A 19734-nucleotide genomic window follows, 5' to 3' on the forward strand; every position below is an offset into this window, starting at 1 on the left:
CTTGAGGTATATTGTTTCATGCCACTTCTGACATTCCTGTGTTGTAATTAACAGGCGTTAATATTACCCAAATGTATAGTTTTTAGTTCTCCCACCTTAAAGCATGAAGCATGAGTTTGTCTTGCTGGAATATGAACTTGTGACCTGCAGATCGCAGCAAATACTCGCTGCAGTGATCCACGACTGCGGTGGACTTTGTGAGATTCTCATAATTCTTAGCAACTGAAAACTTCCGCCCTTGACGGTAAACTAAGTCACTTATCCTTTTTGTGAACTATATATGCACAACTGTTAAACTTTCAACAGTCAGTTAGGTGCTGGAATTACCTTTTGCCTCATTCCAAATGACAACTTGCGGTGATCTTTGAGAATCTCACCAAGTCTGGTTTCCAGTACACCAATGAATATGCAAATAAAGCAAATGCTGATACACGCATGTAAATTGATCTCATGAATATTTACTAGTATGTTGATTCGGCCCGCAAGGACCATGAGGGAGTGCCAATGTTGCTGCATCGGAAGGTAGGAAGGTGCGCTCGATAATGAGGGATGCTCAGGCCCAAATAGATTACTTTTCCTCTGGGAATCATTTCTTGAGTATTTCCTACCAATATGGTCTCTTGGGTCAAGTGAAAATATAGAAAAATTATTAAAGGTGTCTCATTTGCTTCCAAATTCTCTTTACTTTGTGTTATTATCGTATAATGTCAGACTCGCACGGGATATGATTGTACGATAATTAATAGTGTGCTATGTATTATCAATGTTTTACTCGGTTTCTGCTTTCTTTTACAAAATTAATCATTTTTCTGTCATGTATTTACTTCAAACATTCGACAGTTACATCAAAACAAAAAATGGATCCAAAAATGAACAATCCCGCGAGTGGTGCGCATGCACCACAGCGAGACGTGCTTTTAATTATCGCGCCCATGTCTGGGCACGATAATTGAAACCACATGGCCTATTGGTGTCTATTACGTGCACCAAGCGCGTAATAGACACCAATAGGCCGTGGGCGGAGCAACGCGCCCGCCTTTGGCCAATTGCGTGCAGTCTTTTATAAAAAGACGGACGCAAAGGCCAATGGGGTAGCACAAAAGGAATCGCACACGCATGAGCGTGTGCGATTCCAGGGTCCATTTCTGAACCCCGGACAAAAGGACTCGCCTGCACGAGCACTGCTGCGCGGTGCAACGCAGGTCGCAAGACCTAAAAAGGGGCTATGGAGCAGCCGCCATGTCATTTTTAAATGCGTACACTATGCATGCATGCACCCACAAAATGCGTGGTAGCTTTTTTTGTTTTTATTTACTGATCCAAGTTGGATTACTAAATAATAAAAACATTGGTGCCAAAGCTTTTTTCTTTTTAAACTTGGGGTGGGAAAGCAACAAGAAGGGCGAAGATTATGGTGGGCAGGGTCAGAAGGAACAAGGAGGGTGGCAGGAGGGCACAACACAGGCGAGAGAGAGCAACGTGGAGTGAGGGAACAGAGCAAATGGACGAGAGACAGCGCAACATGGAATGGGGAGAAGCACATGGGCTAGAAGGTAATGCTGGGGAGAAGGGCACATGGGCAAGCACAACATAGAGGGGCATGGGGAGAGATGCACATAGCAACATTGTTGGCGGTGGAGGGGTAAAAAAAGTACAGAAGTGAGACAGCTGGAAAACACATGCACGCTCTTGGAGTGCTTAACCAAAGAGTAGAGTGTCTGAAATTTAACCAGTGGAAGGACACAAATAATGAGGCAAGCTCCAGGGAAGGGACAAACACAAGAGGAAGGAAAGACCATGCAACCAGTCTTCGAAGCAGGGCTGACTGTATTTATAGGTTGCTTTATTAAAAGCATAACTCCTTATACGATGAATACTATGCTTTCTTATTCTAACTGCACAGCAATTAAAATGTACAAGGCAATCAAATATGAAGTTCATGCAAATGTAAATCCGCCCACGGAGCACTCCACAAAGGGTTCACAGCAACAGTTCCTTCTCAACGTTCACATATTGCTCCCACAGATAAGGCAGACATGCCGATAGATAGCTATTGATGATGTGTAAATGTTTCTTAATCATTGGTACAACTTAGATTTGCTGGATACGTAGATGCATAGTCTCAGGCAAGAAAAAGTGGCTACAGTAAACAAACGGAAACAAATATCAAGGAATGAGTTCAAAATGGTTGGTAAAAAAAAAAAAACTTATGAGCTACAACAGAACATTAAAAACCATGTTTAATGAAAGGGAAGTGATGGTTAGGGTAGGGAGGTTAGGGTGGTGCTGGTAAGGTAGAGGTATGGCAGGTGAGTGTGGTGGTGTTGGTGAGGTCGTGGTATGGCTGGAGAAGGTGGTGGTGATGAGGATGGTTGTAGAATGGTGGTGGTGAGGGTAGTAGTGGTGTGGGCGATGGTGAGGGCAAGAGTGGTGGTGGTGAGGGTGGAAGTAAGGTGGTGGTGGTCAGGTGTGGGTGGTGTTTAGGGTAGTGGTGGTGAGGGTTGTGATGGTGGGGAGGATGGTAGTAGTTAGGGTGGTGGTGCTTCTGCCATTGTGGCTAGGGAGGTGGTGGTTAAGGTAAGGTGTTGGCTGAGGTAGGGTGGTGTTGGCTGCGGTAGGGTGGTGGTGGTTGAGGTAGGGTGGTGGTGGTTGAGGTAGGGTGGTGGTGGTTGAGGTAGGGTGGTTGTGGTTGGGGTAGGGTGGTGGGGATGGTGGTGGTTGAAATTAGAGTGGTGATGATTAGAGTCGTGGTTATGGCTGGATGGTGGTTAGGGTAGGATGGTGATGCTGGTTATGATAGGGTTGTGGCAAAAGGGGGTTGGGGGTGGTTAAGGTGGTCTGGTGGGGCGTGGTGGCAGTCATGGTGGTGGTGATATGGGATGGTATGGTGTTGGTAGTAGGGTGGTTGTACACATACTAATGCAGGAAAGGGTGCGGGGGAACAACCAACTACAAGGGCGATAGGGAATAACGAAGAAAAAACAAAGTACCTCAATCTCAGCACGAACATTGGAAGAACACTAATCAAAAAGAAGCAATCAGAACGTCACCCATGCTCCATGGAAGGGAAAAACAAACGAAAGTGGCACACACTGACCAATCAGGAGCCAGAAAATAAGAGGGACAATGAAATCAACAAATGGTATGCAATGGGTGGGCTCCCAGTCCTTATCAATACACAAAATGTCTTGCAAACAACAGTGCATGCATTGTCTCAGACAAGACCTGAAAAGAGCAATAGGTAGGACCCATGCTATTATAGGCCCATATATTGTGTTAGACTCTATGGTTAAGATTGTAGGCAGGGCTTTATACAAGAGGAGTGGTGATTGGGCCACAGATAATAACATATTTTGTGAAGCACAGTATGTATCCCGTGAGTATCTAGGTACACTGGAGCAATGACTCAATTGACATATAATTACCAGTAAGTATACCATTGCTAAGACCTGCCCATTGTACCCGACCTTCATGGATATATTCAGTGCCTTTGATCTTGTCAATAGATGTAATCTGTGGTATCACCTATGGAAAATTGGCCTGTAGCAGGCATTAGTTTGTTTTTAATCTACTCTTTATTCTGATCTTACAGACAAGGTCGGATTGCTGAGCAATGAAGAATCTTCTGAATCTTTAAAGACAGAACGGAAGTAAGGCAGGGATGCTTTTTGACCCAAATTGTGTTAATTGTATACATTAATAACGTGATTTTTTTTTTTTTTAACAAGTCAGGGCAGGAAGTTCTGGCAATGGGTTCTAGGTTAATTCCAGTTTTGATATACACGGATGATGCGGTCTAGTTGGCCCGAATGCTCAATGGGTTGAAAGTACTGATGAACGCATTTGAGAGTTTTATGGCCAATCTTCAGACAAACTTCTCTAAATCACAAGTAACGTCTTGCAACCCAAATAGCACGAGACCACGTACAATACTTGTTAAAGGTAAGGTACTGAAGAAAGTGTATCAGTTCCCCTCGCCACCGTTCCACGCACCCACCGAATGACCACCGGCGGCAGATCTTTCTCCCACCTTGCCGCCAAGATATGCAACACCCTCCCCATCCACCTGCGACAGACCCCAGGACCTGCTGACCTTCAGAAGACTTCTCAAGACCTGGCTGTTCGAGCAGTAGCAGCACCTTCCCCCCCCCACCCCCATCCCCTTAGCGCCATGAGACCCTCGCGGGTGAGTAGTGCGCTCTACAAATGCCTGATTGATTGATTTAGGGGTCTCATTTGATAGTGCTAACTCCTATGCATGGCAGTTAGATACCTTAAATTATTAGTCCGTAATTGCTTTGTTTAATGTTTCTTGCGAGGCTGGCAGTCAATCATGTCCCCATTACTAGGACTTTAGAACATGCAGTGTATTCCAATACAAATGGTGCAGGGATTTTAGGTACTCCCATATCAAGTGTCGCAGACTGAGGAGACTGGCTTGAAAATACCTTGGTTAAAACTGCACTGATTGATGCGGACAGCCCCAGTTATTTCTAACCCCCTTTCCCGTAAGAAAAGGTGCATAAACCTTAGATCAAAACATTTTCCATGGAGAAAAGACGTGTTTTGCATGAGGAAACAGAACTTTAAAAATCCTCAATTATGACCTATGTTCCGATCGAGACTTCTATGTTTATTTAACCTTTTGTTCTCATGTACTTTGGTGTTTGAGCAAGGTCTTGTGATACTATTTATGCTTGGAACTATAACTCGTCTACTCTTCTTCCCACTGGGCCAATTTAGCACTGACTAGGTCTGTTCTTGCCCATTTGATGACTTTTCTGATCAGACTCTAGCTCATTTTTTCCTCTCAATTTTATCAGCATTTCACCCAAAAATGTTTAGCTTCAGTATTGAAAAGAAATAATTTCAGGTGGTGTGGAATTGCACTGCATTTCCTTCAACTGTTGATCGATCATGGAGACTGTCTTGCTGTTTTGGCCTTTTTTTAAATCTGCTTTGCGACAACATATTATCGTTATGTTTTATTATTTATGTATGTGTTTGATGGTTTGTAGCTTTTATGATCGTATATTTATAACCGAACAAGTATTTTTGACTGACTGACTTGAATGATGTAGGTAGGGACTGACTTCTGGACTCACCCTGGACACCTCTTAATCTCAGACATATCGACTCCCGGTCCAATTCGAAGACCGACTCCTGGTCCTCCTCTTTCGCTTCCCCTAGTTCCCTGCCCTCTGTACACGAGCACCACAAGGGCACCCCTGAATCTGCCACTCTAGCATTCTCCCTATAAGCTCTTTACTCAAGACCTAGATGAGCTTTTATGAGCAACCACACCAAATGGACAGAATATCTTAAGGAAAGGGCGCTTAGGCTTTTCAGTACCTAAGGTAGGTTGCCAGGTGCACCTTCTACAGCGCCTACCATGCTGGGTACCACACTGAGTGAGTATTGTGAATGGTTCTAAGTGATAACTTCTGTGTTGCTCTCTAATACTCAACAGGGAATAATAGCCTAAGGCTCAACAGAGGGGAGATTGCTAACACGGCCAAAACTATTTCCAGCCTGCACTTACACCCATACCTGCAATCAAAAGCACTGCATCTGGGGCACATATATTCCACATCTAACCATGAACACATGCACTTGATGACACTGGAAGACATGGATATGGTGAATATAACAGTCTAACATGGGGAGACGCATTGGAATAACTTCAATATCGTTGAAAAGGCAGCATATATATACCCAGATAAAAATGACCCCAAAACCTTCATCGAGGAAAAGCTAAGCGGGAAAAACTGCATATGTAACCTAATTTTATGTAGAACAATGCCAACACATTAGGTATATACATTTTTGCAAAATCTGGATTAAACTGCTTAAAACATGTATTTTATGAATCAATCAATCAAGCAGCATTTGTAAAGCGCAACACTGTCACCCCCCCCCCTCCCTAGGGGTATCTGGGAGCTGTGTTTCCATCGAGGAGCCAGGTCTCGAGTCTCTTTCTAAAGTCTGCCAGCGAGGAGGCTGTAAGGAGCTCGAGTGGAAGGTCGTTCGAGGTCTTGGCAGCAATGCAGGAGAAGGAGCAGCCGCCGCCGAAACGGATGAGGGGGTGTATGTGTGTGAGGGCAAGTGAAGAGGAGTGCAGATGTCTACCACATTGGTGGAAGTTCAGTCAATGGTTGGCAGGTCCTAGGTCGTGGAGGGCTTTGTAGGTGTGCATGAGGATCTTGAACTGGCATCTCTTCTGGATGGGGAGCCAGTGGAGGTCTCTCTGGTGGGGGGCGATGTGGGTTCTTTTGGGGAGGTCCAGGATGAGTCTGGCTGCAGAGTTCTGTAAGGGCTGTAGTCTTTTGAGGAGCTGGGTGGAGACGCTGGCATAGAGGACATTGCCGTACTCGATGCGGCAGGTGACGAGGGCCTGAGTGACGGGTCTTCCTGGTGTTGGTTGGGAACCATCTGAAAATTCTGCAATGAGAAGTGCGCGGAAGTAGGAGGAGACGATTGCGTTGACTAGTCGTTTCATGGTCATTTGGCTGTCGAGGATGATTCTGAGGTTGTGTGCATGGTCGGTCGGTGTGGGTGTCGGTCCGAGTTCTGCAAGCCACCAGCGGTGGTCCCATGTGGAGGTGTTCTTCCCGAAGATCAGTATTTCAGTTTTGATAGAGTTGAGTTGGAGTCAGTTGTCTCTCATCCATTTGGTATTGTTGGTCCAGTGGCGTAACAAAACTTGAGCCCCCCCCCCCCTGCAAGGTACATGGAGGACCCCACCTCCGGATTCAATCAAGAACTCGCAGGTCCGAGTACTGTGCTGAGGGGGCCTCCCTGCTGCTCCGACCCCCCCGCACAACGGGGGCTGTGGGGGCCTATGTTATGCCACTGCGTTGGTCACAGCGTTGCAGAAGTTGGTTTGGCATTGGAGGGGTCCTCAGTGAGCGAGAGGATCAGTTGGGTTTCGTCTGGGTAGGAGATTATGTTGACTCAGTGGGATATGACGACATCTGCGAGGGTGGTCATGTAGATTTTGAACAAGGTCGGGCGGAGGGATGATCCTTGTGGTATGCCGCATATGATGTCTTTAGGTGCAGAGGTGAAGGGAGGCAGTCAGATGCTCTGTGTGCGACCTGCAAGGAAGGAGGTGATCCTCTTGAGGGCGTCCTGCCGTATGCCTATGTTGTAGAGTATGTTGATGAGGGTGCTACGGAAGACTGTGTCAAATGCTGCAGAGACACACAGTAGGATCAACGCCACCATTTCTCCCTGGTCGAGGAGTGTTCTGATGTTGCATGTGGCGGCAATCAGTGTGGTCTCAGTTCTGTGGTTGGCACGGAATCCTGATTATGAGGTGTCTAGTAGATAGTTTTGTTCCAGGAATTCGGTGAGCTGCTGGTGGATGGCTTTCTCGGGTACTTTGGCTGGGTAGTAGAACAGGGAGATCGGACGATAATTTTCGAGATCGCTGGGGTCAGCTGAAGCTTTATTTAGGAGGGGTCTGACGTCTGTGTATTTCCATCTGTGCGAGAAGGTTGCCGTGGAGAACGATTTATTGCGGATGCTGGTGAGTTGCATGCTGACTGGGTTTGTTGCGAGTTTGTAGAGGTCGTGGGGTTAGGGGTCGGTGCACGCCCCGGAGTGGATGGAAGACATGATAGCTGAGGTGGTCAGGGCGGCGAGCGGAGACCAGGTGGTAATGGTTTGGGTGATGTTCGCTGGTTGGTTGATGTCATTGGTGTCGAGGGTGGTGGGCTGAAGGCTGAAATTGTTGTAGATGTTGGTGATCTTGCTGTAGAAGTAGTCAGAGGGTGTCAGAGAGTTCTTGAAAGGGGTGGATGGTGTTCTCTATGGGTATCAGGTTGGAGAATTCTTTGAATATTTTGAAGAGTTCCTTTGTATGGTTGGCCGCGGTGTCGATGCAGGTGGTTATAGCTGCTGTCTTAGCTTCCTTGATGTGTTGGTTGTAGTTGCTGAGGGCTGTTTTGTGAACTGCTCTGTCTGTGGGATTCTTAGTGGTGCACCATCATTTCTCTAGTTGGTGGCAGTTCCACTTGCTGGTCCTGAGTTCTGGGGTGTACCAGCTGCCATGTTTGGAGGTCTTGTTAGATTTTGTAGGTTTCAGTGTGGCGATGCGGTCAGTGCTGTCGATGATCTAGGCGGCAAAGTTCTGGACGGCCTGGTCGAGGTCTGTTGAGGCCTCGGGTTGGAAAGTGGTAAGAGCCTGTGACCACTGAGTTTCAGTGACCTTGTTCCAGCAGAAGTGGGAGGAGATCCGACGCCTGGTCATGTCATGCTGGGCGTGGGTGATGGTAAAGTGTACGATGGTGTGGTCAGTACTGGTGATGTCTGTGATGTGGCTGAATTGAATTCTGTCACTGGAGGTGAAAATGGGGTTGAATGTGCATCCAGCTTTGTGCATGGGTTCGGTGACCAGTTGGGTGAGGCAGATGTTGTTCAGGTTCTCCAGGAGGGCGATGGAGTTGGCGTCGTTGGGGTTGTCAAAGTGGAAGTTTAGGTCACCAAGTAGGACGTAGTGGTGAGAGTCAATTGCTAGGGGGGGTGATGAGGTTGGGGAGGACATTACAGAATGTTGCTCAGGGCCCCAGGGGTCTGTAGGCGAGGGTGCCTCTTATTGTGGTTTCATGTCCGTTTGAAGTAGGAGGTTGAGGTGTTTCATGAGAGGCGATGAGGTCGTCATTGGTGATGGTGCATCTGATGGTTTCCTTGGAGATGATGGCAATGCCTCTGTCTTGTTTGTTGGCAGGGCTTGGGGTATCATCTTTTAGCCTTCGGGAGTCATGATGGTGATGTCGAGGTTGGAAGCGGGGTGAGCCACGGTCAGTGATGAAGGCAACGTCCGTGCAGAGGGTGGTGAGGGTGTCCCAGATTTCCGTGGCATGTTTGCAAAGGGAGCAGGCGCTGAGCAGGATACAATGGAGCGGTTGTGGGGTGATGTTGGTCTTGTGAGTAGGAGTGGTGTAAGCTCTTTCGTAGGTTGTGTTGCAGGAGAAGAGGCAGCACCAGCAGGTGAAGGGTCCTATGGTGGATTGTGGGGAGGAGGAGACACAGCTGTTGTTCCAGCTCCAGGGTCCAAGTGCAGGAGCTCTTTGGCAGTGGACCATCAGGTTGCAAGAGGGCCAGGGGTCCCTCCACTGGGTGTTGTGCATGGCCGTGCAGCAGCCTCCATTAGTGGTTGTGATGGATGGTCCTAGTAGTCCTGGGTGCCGGGCAAGGACCTGGAATGGGCAGCATGGGAACAGGGCAGCAGGCAGCGTGGGAGTAGGGGGGGCAGCAGCACAGAGACCAGGACTGCAGGCAGCGCAGGGGCAGGAGGAGCGGCGGAACAGGGGGAGCAGCAGCGTGGGGACAGCAGGCAGGGCAAGGGGGTGGTAGCATAGGGGCAGGGGTGAGAGCGCTGGGGCAGGGGGAGCAGCAGCGCAGGGACAGAGTGGCGGCGCAGGGGGACAGCAGCGCAGGGGGAAAGGCGGGGCAGGGGGTGGGGGCACAGTACCTTAATCATACCAGATAATCCATTTACATTAAGGTAGGAAACTGTTCATAAAAGAACAACTTACGTTGCGTTTTACATCTCAAGACCAGTGGTTAAAGCCACAGACTGGGCATCCTTACAGAGCAGTAAGTATCTCAGCACATGCAAACATGCCACTTGAAACGACACTGTGAACTGGCACACGCCGGCTCCAAGTGTGTTGACAGTACACTGCGTGCCCTAAGGCGCGGTTATGGGTAGATTAGCGTCCTCGTACAGTCTGCTTTTGCTTTCTACTCGACTGACGCTCAATGTATATTTAACAATCTACATGCCTGGTGACGATTCCAAATCGGCTAGTTGCATATGGTTCCGACTGGCACAGTTATTAGAAACAGACAAGGGACTGTCATGGGGAAAATTGCTATTTATATTATGGGAGCTGCTAATGGTTTCTTATAATCGGCAGACGTGCCTGTTTTTTTTCTGTATGACATATATTTCACTGTCGCAGACCTCACACGTCACGATTGTGTCCAGTGCAACCCCGGTCAACTGGAATTCCCAGCAGCAGCACTTAACATTTCCAACACCGCAACCCTGCTCGTGTGTTTAAAGTGTATTCTATCTACTGAGCCTGTCGCTCAAGCAAGTGCTTCGGTGTGTGGTGCTTTCTCGAGAGCCGACAGGAATATAAATGAAACCCCTGGCGCTGCCCCCGTTCGCCAACACAAAGAACTACTTTCTCGGCGTATTAACCTTTTATAGACTGCCAGGGATATTTGTTAAAAAAATGTATGCAAGGCGCATTTCAAACAGGAAGGCTGTACCCGGCCCACATAAATCTGCGAATGAAAAACAATTACCCGGCTCACATAAATCTGCGAATGAAAAACAATTACATATAAACACAGCAAACATTGAGACAACCTTCAGAACCACTTCCATCGAATTCAGAGTAACCGACTTAATAAATATGAAAAACAAGCCGAGATTCAATCTGACACCACAAATATCATACTTCAATTTGCCCCACAGCCCTCATTTTAAAGCGGTCTCTCTGAAGATTAAACGTAAAACGATGTAAACAGGCAGAACAGAGGGCGCTTACCATTCTGAGTCGCGTCGGCCAGCTCTGACACTTTTCTCAATGGCATGGCGACCGCGTCCCCCGGCACTCTGGGGCTCTCCACATACTTCGCCCTCCGGATTGGCCCTGCAGCGGAAACAATTTCAGCATGTCTTTAATTCTCCGCAGGCGAGGAGCGGGTGTGCAGTGCGTAACGCGCCTAACCAGCAGCAGTCCAAGGGAGGCGCTACAACACACAAGCCGGCCCTGCGCTGTCCACGGAGATGGACCCCCCTCAGACTCATGCCCGGAATGCAAACACCGTCGGAAAGCGAAAGCTCCCAGCTCGCCCTGACGCCGGGGTGCGCAATAAAAGGGCTGCTTGGCGGGTCAAAGTCCGGGCGTCGTGACTCCAAGGGCTCAATGCGTTGCGGGAAAATGAAACGATTGTTGCCACAGTCCCACCCAGACGGAACCTAAAAATACCCTGCACACGGCATACTGTAAATAGTTCAGGGCAGCCGTCCTCCATCGCCGGGCATTCTGTGCAACCAATTATAAACCGCCTGATTATAAAAGGGCGTGGGAAATTTCCTTGGAAAACAGTGTGCCCTGAAAGCCACGAGCACTGTTTTCACAACGCGGCAAATGGTCTAATTACAGGAGGATTTGTATCCCGTATGTCAATGCTTGAGAGATTGAATGATTCTGAAAAAGAACTTGTATGTAAATCACATACCAGAATTTAAAGAGCAGTGAAATCAAACTGGCAACAAATCACCACACTGAGAAGCAGCTGAGCGATTACCCTCTGAAATCAAACACGAGCAATGCTGCCACCTAGCGGTGTATATAAATAAGGCTGGCGAGCCTTTACTGTGTATTAGGTGCAGTAGTATTCGAGAGTCTGTAGTATGTGTTTGAGGAATGGCAGAGTAACACGAAACCAGGCAAAACAGCAGCATAATAATCAAAATGGTCACATGCCACACTCTCATTCTGCAATCACTACGATGAAATGCTTCAATCTGAGGTTTGCTAAGGTCACTTCATCAAAGTATGTTAGGAAGAGCTTATGTGTTACCCTAGTGTCCCCATAATAAGTTGACTGTATACAACTATGGAAATGGGAAAAATCTACAGAAAACCATAAATTGGGGGTCAAGGTGTGGAGGCAGAGAGGCTGTTGAGTCCCAGGGTCAAGAAAAGAAGAGTGTCAATGCATTGTGTTTTTTAAAACTCTACCACAAAATAATTGGCAGCAAGGAAAAATGTGACTAAATCTGTTCTAGCATACTTAATTGCTTCATTGGTTACAACGAGGCTGCATTTTAAAACATCTTACAGCGTACAACACAAGCACCCGCTGCAGAGATCTTTGTGTGCCCGGCAATTTTCAGGGAATGATAAAAACAGTAAGAAAACTCTGGTGGTTAAAGCACTTCCTGGAGAGATGCGAGCGTGCTTTGTACAGTTTGACTTAATGATTCACAGAGGGTTCATGTGCCTGTTGCAAAGCACATCATGTAACATGCAGATCACACATTTGTAATATATGCAGATTGCAATTGGGTATTGACACATATCTTTTTGTTACTTCTAGTTCTTAAATTGCAAGCCTTCTAATACAGCATAGTGACCACTGAACTAAGATCAAGCACCTGCGTGCAAACTGCACAACACAGTTTCAGAACCGAATTGTTTTTGTTTTTTTCCCCCCCTCTATCTGTTGCTTTTTCCTCAACCAGTCGCTGCTAAAAAAAAAAAATCGTTCCCTTGGTTGGCAATAAAGTCTTTTTAGTACCGACAAACCCTAAGTGGTGCGGTACATTTCAAATCCTGACTTTGTATTTCTCCTGACCATGCACTGTTAACATACAACACCTATCAGAATTGACAATATGTGACTTTTACACCTTGTAATACTCATTGTCTTTTGTAACAATTCATGTATGTCGATTCACACACTTGTATGATTTATTGCATGTGTGTGAGATGTAAGGCCGCCTGGCCCCCTCCATTGGGATGAGTAGCGCTATAAAAAGATTAAATAAAACAAAAAATGAATGCTACTTAAATCGCTACTTGTGTAATTACTCAGAAAGATAAATTGGTCCTTATTACAGTGCACGTATACTTGCATACAGGTGTTGAACAAAGTAAAAAAAACTGCCTCCACATCATTATTTCTCTTAAGTACTCGAGAAGTGATAAACTGTGTGTGCCTTTGTTTCCCTCCATTACATAGGCATCTAGGAGTTAGGTTCCAGATAGCACTCAGGCAGGATGATACTCGAACACAACTAGGGTTATGGCCATTTAAATCAGGTCTTTGTTTTGGGACCTAGTGGCTGTGAATATAAGAAAGTATCCTCACTGTCACACAAAGACAATGTGCGGGCTCTGCTGAATGTGTCCCAGTGTCGGCAAATTGCTTTTGGACAAATTCAGCATTTTCTGTGTGCAGCCCAGATCCAACTCAATTATAGCAGTTGGATCCCCATTTCCTGCACTAACTATATACCCCTGCCGTTTGGTGCCCAATGCGGGGGTCTGGATTGTGGTAAACTTTAAGATAAATAGCTCATATCCTAGTTCGCTTGAACATCATGTACTTGGAAGACTGTGCCTTAATACTGATTGTGCGTACAGGAAATCCTCCATTTGTATCTTCTCCAGTAAGATTCCCAAGTTCAAACAGAGATAGCTGGTGTGCCATACTCCTTGAAGTTTATTTGGAAACCCCCGTTATAGCTGGGCGAATAAAAGCACAACCGCTCTCTAAAAAAGTCAAATATACACAAATGTTAACCCAGGGGGCCCAAATACTGATAGTGTACCCCACTCTCCAGCCTTTGGTGTTCTACACTCATATGAGTTAGGTAAGGATCGTTATCACAGCAACCACAGGCAGGGTAACCTCTTCTCCCCCCTGGCAGCAATCTTCGAAAGTGTCAAAGACCTAGCCTGAGGGGAGAGGGGCATGCAGGGCCTTAAAACAATAAGCAGTGATGTGGCAACTAAGTAACTATGTCATATAAGCGTCTGCAAGGTCAAACACTCAGTATGTTCTTTTTGGGTTCACTTGAAATATTGTGCTAAGGCTGAAACACCTGTCATATAAATGTCCGGTTGTGTGGCAATGTATGAGGACCAAACTCCACAGGAAGGTCCTACTTCCAATAGCAGTGAATACAAATCACAAACAGTGCCCTCCATCTTGCCCCAAGGACAGCGCATCACCTACTTTTTCATCTTATGAAACTTGTCGTTCTAGCAATATCTCTGCACCATCAGTAACTCAATCCGCCTCGTCAGGACAGACTTCTGACTTGGAGGCCCTTGGGAAATGTGGCTGCACTTGGCCCGTCATGGCAAAGAAAATGGCCTGCCAGAGTCACTCAGAGGGATGATGTCTAATCTCTGCCACCTGTGCAAGACCCAGAAGGACTTTGGGCCCACATGATCAATGTATGATTAATTTCTTATGTTAGGTTTCAATTATTTGTAGTTTTAAACTCCCCAATGCATCACGGGATCACGAGCACTCTTCTTCGTGGGTAATCAACTAAATACAAAATCTATGGAGCAAACAAAGAGGACATGAGATGTTTACCGTGTGGTGTAGATTAAAATGCATTAATTTAATAAATCATACTGTTCTAAATTCATCTCTATCTCACCATTTACAATTTATTGAGTCTGAAACTCACTACATAACATACATCGGAAATGCTAATCATGTTCCTTTAAACTTTCAAATGTCCTTTTAATATACTAACGATTCCACAAAATGGTTTGTCGCCTTTGTACTATAGAATTTGGATAGAACGGATTATTCCCTGAAGGAGAGTTCTCATGAACTTGTGATGTGCTGGGGTTGTAAAACTATGAAATATTAAAACCACACATTAGAAATGAATTGAAATTGATCATGGAATTTGAATAAAGAACCACCTGAATTTCAAAAGAGAGTTAATTTACTTATGGATAATCAGTGGTGGCAGTCAGCAATACCGAAGTCTGGGCTGCATATGAGGGCAAGGTCCTCTCTGCAGATGATCCAGTTCTCCAACTGGCAACAGAACACTGACTGCAATAGAACGTTAAAGTGCAACATTATTTCCAGGTGCAGATGCAAATGCACAAAAATATTTGTTGGTAAATTTCCTTCTGGACATCAGTTGCCTTCTCAAGAATCTGGAAAGAGAGATCGATTAAAAATACATTAAGTAGTAAAAAGGAGCGAACGCCATGCCCCTTCTTGAGAGTCGCAGAGTCTGGGAGCTCTATATAATTTCGAAATCTATCTACTGCTTGGTTGTTTCAGACTCAGTGAAGATATGGGAAGCCCTTATTATATTAGGTTAACACCTAAATCTCAGAGAACATTCCACAACAGGCACCAGTGTACAGGGCCGGATTGGTAAAGCGGGCAATGCCCGAGGGGCCGGTATCCGAGTTCCAGCTATGGGCTGCTTTTTTTGGGCGGCCTGAAGGGGTCGATTTGGGCGGTGTCTGTGTTCGGATGCTGCCAGCAGCCCAGTGGGTGCCTGAGGGGCATTTATGGCAGCAGATGGGTGTCCATTACCTCCCTTTTAACAAAGGGGCAGAGGTGTCACTCCCTTTCTCTCGCTCGGCCGGCCCATTAATGTGTGCATATTGAGGGTGGGGGGCGCAGGGGGCCTGAGCAGATGTGATCTCACTTGTTTTTAGGTGTGTGTGAACGAACCTGTGCATTTTATTTTTATCTAAACAAAGTTAAGAAAACATGCAGGGGCAGATTTACAAGCCCCTTGCGCCACTTTTGCGTCACTTTTTCCATGTTAAAAGTGATGCAAAAGTGGCGCAAGGGGATTGTAAATCTGCCCCACCGTGTTTGCGGAAAGGTAGTATACAAATGTGGGCCACTTTTTTTTTTAGTATGCCCGGGCCGATTTTTAATCCCAATCCAACCCTGCCAGTGTATAGTGTTAATTCTCCTTTTTAGGTAGAAGCCTACCAGACAGCGCAACTGTCTGGTTTGTGAAGACATCTTGGGGACATTCTGAAGTTTCCCTCAGAATGCATTCCGTTGAATGCTTACCATTGGCTTTGTGGTTTGTAACTCACATTTTCTTGCTTTCTATTAGCTGGCTTTATTTGTTTTAGGCTGTGAGTTAGTTCCTCCTGTGGACAATAGTCTGTTCACCATCACCTCTTGTATTCTTCTGTAAACAGGCCTAAAATTATTTTTTTATCTTGTCATAGTTGCTGAGCATTTATAGATGGAGGTCAAATGTCAGACTCTTCCCGTAAGCTTGGTGTTTACTTTTCTTTTTCTGACTTCATAGTGAGAGGATTTATGTGACAATCCTGCCGGCTACAAATGTGAGAGGAAAGGCTATAGGATGTTATTTTGTATTAGAACACAACAAAATGTAAATGTGTGCAAATGAACTGTGCAAATATTTCAGACAATATATGAATTAAAAAAGCACAAATGAAGAACATTTATTCTAATTCTGAAGTGTGGAGAAAACAAATATTTGAACACTATCAAAACAAATCAATACAATTGGTGATGACATTTCCATTTGTGTACTGTATAGTTTTATAAGTATAATTGTGTGTGCAAATGTAATGGTAATTTCAATTGAAAATGTGGTGCCTGTAATAGCAGTGTGCTACCACACCATGCATACTCTAATCTACACAATTCCACTTTACGACACTCTATGCTAGTCTATTCTACAACAATCTACTATGACACTGTACTTCCCTTTAACTCCACTCTATGCCACTCTACACCACTCTGATCCACTCTATTCCACTCCACGTCACCCTACTTCACTCTACACCACTCCTATCTACACCTCTCATGACACTATGACACTTTACCTTATGCCAACTTATGACACTCTATGCCACTTGCATCTAGGCCACTGTACTCCACTCTACGCAACTCCACTCTATGACATTCCATCCTATGACAATCTATGCCACTCTACTCTACTTCATGCAACACCACTCCACTCTATGACTCTTTAATCCATTAATCTCTACGCCACTCCACTCCACTCCACTTCACTCTAGGACACTCTGATTTACGCTCCTCCACTCCATGCTAAGACTCCCTCTACTCCACAACACTCCCCTCTATGCCACTCTATGACAATCTGTTCTAGGATACTCTAGTCCATTCCACTCTACTCCCTTCTATGACACTCTACTCCACTTCATACTAGGCCACTCTACTACAAACTATGCCACTCTCCTCCGAGACCCTTCATGACACTATACTTCCCGCTAAGACCATCTACTCTGACACTCCACGACCCTCTACGCCACTTTACTCCAAACTTCGCCTCTCCAATCTATTCCACTCCACTCCACTCCACTCCACTCCATGCTATGGTACTCTAAGCCACTCCACGCTACTCTACGCCACTCCACTCCACTCTATGCCGCTCCACAAAACTCTTAAGACCTTCCCCTCTGCAACCCCCCACACCATTTTACTGGACTCCACTGTACAACACTTTACTCCACTTGACGACACTTCACTCACTACTATGCCACTCTGCCCTCCTCGACTTTACAATACTGTACTCCAGTCTACACCCCTCCATTCTACACCCCTCCACTCTACAACCCTCTATGCCACTCCACTCTACGCCTCTCCACTGTACGATACTCCGCTCCATGCCTTTCTAAGTCACTCACTCTCCCCTACACCACAAACCTTTAGCCATGCTGAACAGCAGCCATCTGGTGTGCAACATGGCTAAAACACATTGGCAAAGCAAACAGCTCTTGCATGGCAAGACCTATTGGGTTTGCAACATGCTTGTTAAAGCCTTGCCACTCCACAGAAGAACTCAGCAAGCTATTAGTGGCCACTACTCAGCATTTTCAATCTGTTGGGAGTTTCAAAGAGTACTTCAAGAGCTCAACTGCTGTTACTCACATGCACAACCTTATCTTCTCACCTAAAATACACCGTAGTTCATTTTTCAAATGTGGTCGGCTACGTTAATCTTAATCGCCCACGTTTCGGTTTCCAACATAACCAGAAATTATGGGGTGATGCTCCCCGTGAACGCCCTCGACCAGTTGTCGTAGAATACATCTCATCAAAAAAAGACATTTGGGGGGCAAGAGGGACAAAAACATGACTGGTCTTTCATGTGTGGATGTGACTCCTCCATGTATGCATGCCGATTCTGCTGATTTTTTTTAACATAATTAAGGATTCGCCACAAAATCTATTATCTATCGCATAATCTGCAGATTTTCACCAAAAAGTTGTTTCCAACTCAAACTGATCAAAAGTTAATAAAAACGTTGCAACATGTGTTTGCGCGCAGTGGAAGAACCTTTGAAAAGGTCAACTGGTCATCTTTCAGTTGCTGATTTCTGCATTTGGTTGTTAAACAAGTACTTACGACGTGCAATCTTTGCCCAGGCAGTATTACCATGTGTAAAAAGTATAAGAAAATGAATTAATACTAACAAAAATTGTGCCGCATTATGCAGCATAATTTGCCTTTCCTTGCCGCATAATTTAGTCAAACCTGCCATATAATTTGGTGGTCCCCTGCCTTATAATTCTAGTGTTCATGGAGCCCTGAGACGGTCTTTCCTTTGAACTTCCCCTCCCTCTAGCTACATGGTGTGTACTCCCCCGGAGGTTACCCCTCCCCTCCTCCTCAGAAAGCAAGAAGCACGAGGAAAGGAGTGCGGTGCACCTGTGCACACATTCCATAATGGCAGCTGCAGCCCAAGATGGCGGAATTCGGCAAGTCTCTTCTGCCCTAACCACAGATCTGCCTGGAACCGTTTCAACGGCTTCAGGAGCGCGGGGGTTGGATTCCACCCACCTGGTGATGCAGGTGAAGCTTAAATACAAAAAAGTGCCCTTTTATTTTGTTCATAGCGCTTCCTGCCATAGAATGTTTCGCATTCATTATTTGCGCTGCAAGGAACGTTATTATTGTAAACCAGTGATGTTCGTGTTATCAACCGATGGCGTCCTATGGGTTTTGCACAGAGCTTAACCTATGACCTGCATTTTAAAAGGATAGCTCTGCAGTGGATGCTGAGGGCGCTGTCCTCTTTGGCGCGGGGTCACGGTTCATTTGCATATAGTAGGTCTCTGCGTCGAGCCTAGAGGGACATGGAGTGGAATACGGCCTAAAGTATCACAGGTTGCGGAGAGTGATGCAAGACAGCGTCCTTTTTTGGTCTTTTCAGTGACTACATCATCCGCACGCTGACTCAAAACACCCCCAAAACACAATAACATGAATATACTGGGACAAAGGTGAGTACAACTCGCTAATCCGGACCAACAAAGCAAGTCCTCGGTCCTAGGAGGTCATGAAAATCCAATAAAAACTACATGCATGCAATGTTTATCATTAAATAAACTGGACAGTTTCAGCCGCGGCCGTTTCCGGTAACCCCGGTGCTATAAAACGTGTAAATCAGCTTACAGCATGCAAGTGTCTGCTGAATAACGCACAGTCTCGCGGATACCGTGACATTCACCAAAAGCGGCATTATCTTGTCCGAATCCTGTCTAACACACTCTGAAAGAAAAACAAACAATATATCCGATCTCCCTTCTCTTTACATTGTTAACATGCCTCAGCAAATTGCCAACGTAACCCCCTGACATTCCTATATTGTTATTGCTGTAGCCAAGATTAAGAGCAGAAGAGCAGCCGTGGGCCATAAAGTTCAATGAGTAACCCTTCAAACTTGAAAAGAATATAGGAAAAAAAGCCTGGTGTCAGCTGAGCAAATGGAGAACAAAGCAAACGCCACAGTTCAGAGACAAATTATAAAAGGCCACACGAATCCGTCACGCACTCAGAGATTTCTATAAGATAACACATTAAAGTTTCCGTTGAATAAGAAAAACAGATTTGACCCTGCTTGCTTAACGCCGTGTGCTTATCTCCGTTTCAGTTTTTTTTTTTTTTAAATCTCTACCGCTAGTGAACCATTCACTCTACCCCACCCTCCCCTCCCTCACAGAAACACACAAGCTACGAGGAGGCAGAGCGCGGGCTATAGGCAAAAGGCAGAGCCTGATCAAATGTATGAAACGGGACCACCTTCCGCCAAGAAGCTTCGACCTCGAAGAAAGGCAGGGACGCTAAACATCCTGTGATTCTGGGCAAACGTAAATCATTGAATCTCCCCGTGCCCAACAAAATGA

At 45.8% G+C, this 19734-nt stretch overlaps 1 protein-coding gene across 5 annotated transcripts in view; it reads right to left on the reverse strand.

The window, feature by feature from the left end:
- TANC1 (tetratricopeptide repeat, ankyrin repeat and coiled-coil containing 1) overlaps positions 1–19734 on the reverse strand; it is a 740414-nt gene that overhangs the window by 441945 nt on the left and 278735 nt on the right. For 4 of the 5 annotated variants that reach the window (XM_085645503.1, XM_085645500.1, XM_085645501.1 and 1 more), the window contains exon 4: positions 10569–10673. The exons of the other annotated variant lie outside the window; for it this stretch is intronic. In XM_085645503.1, coding sequence (XP_085501629.1) covers positions 10569–10673 — 105 coding nt within the window. The remainder of the gene's footprint in view (positions 1–10568; positions 10674–19734) is intronic. 5 annotated transcript variants of the gene reach the window in all.

The sequence above is a fragment of the Triturus cristatus genome, chromosome 3_1 (genome assembly GCF_964204655.1).
Source record: "Triturus cristatus chromosome 3_1, aTriCri1.1, whole genome shotgun sequence".
Classification (NCBI taxonomy): Eukaryota; Metazoa; Chordata; class Amphibia; order Caudata; family Salamandridae; genus Triturus; species Triturus cristatus.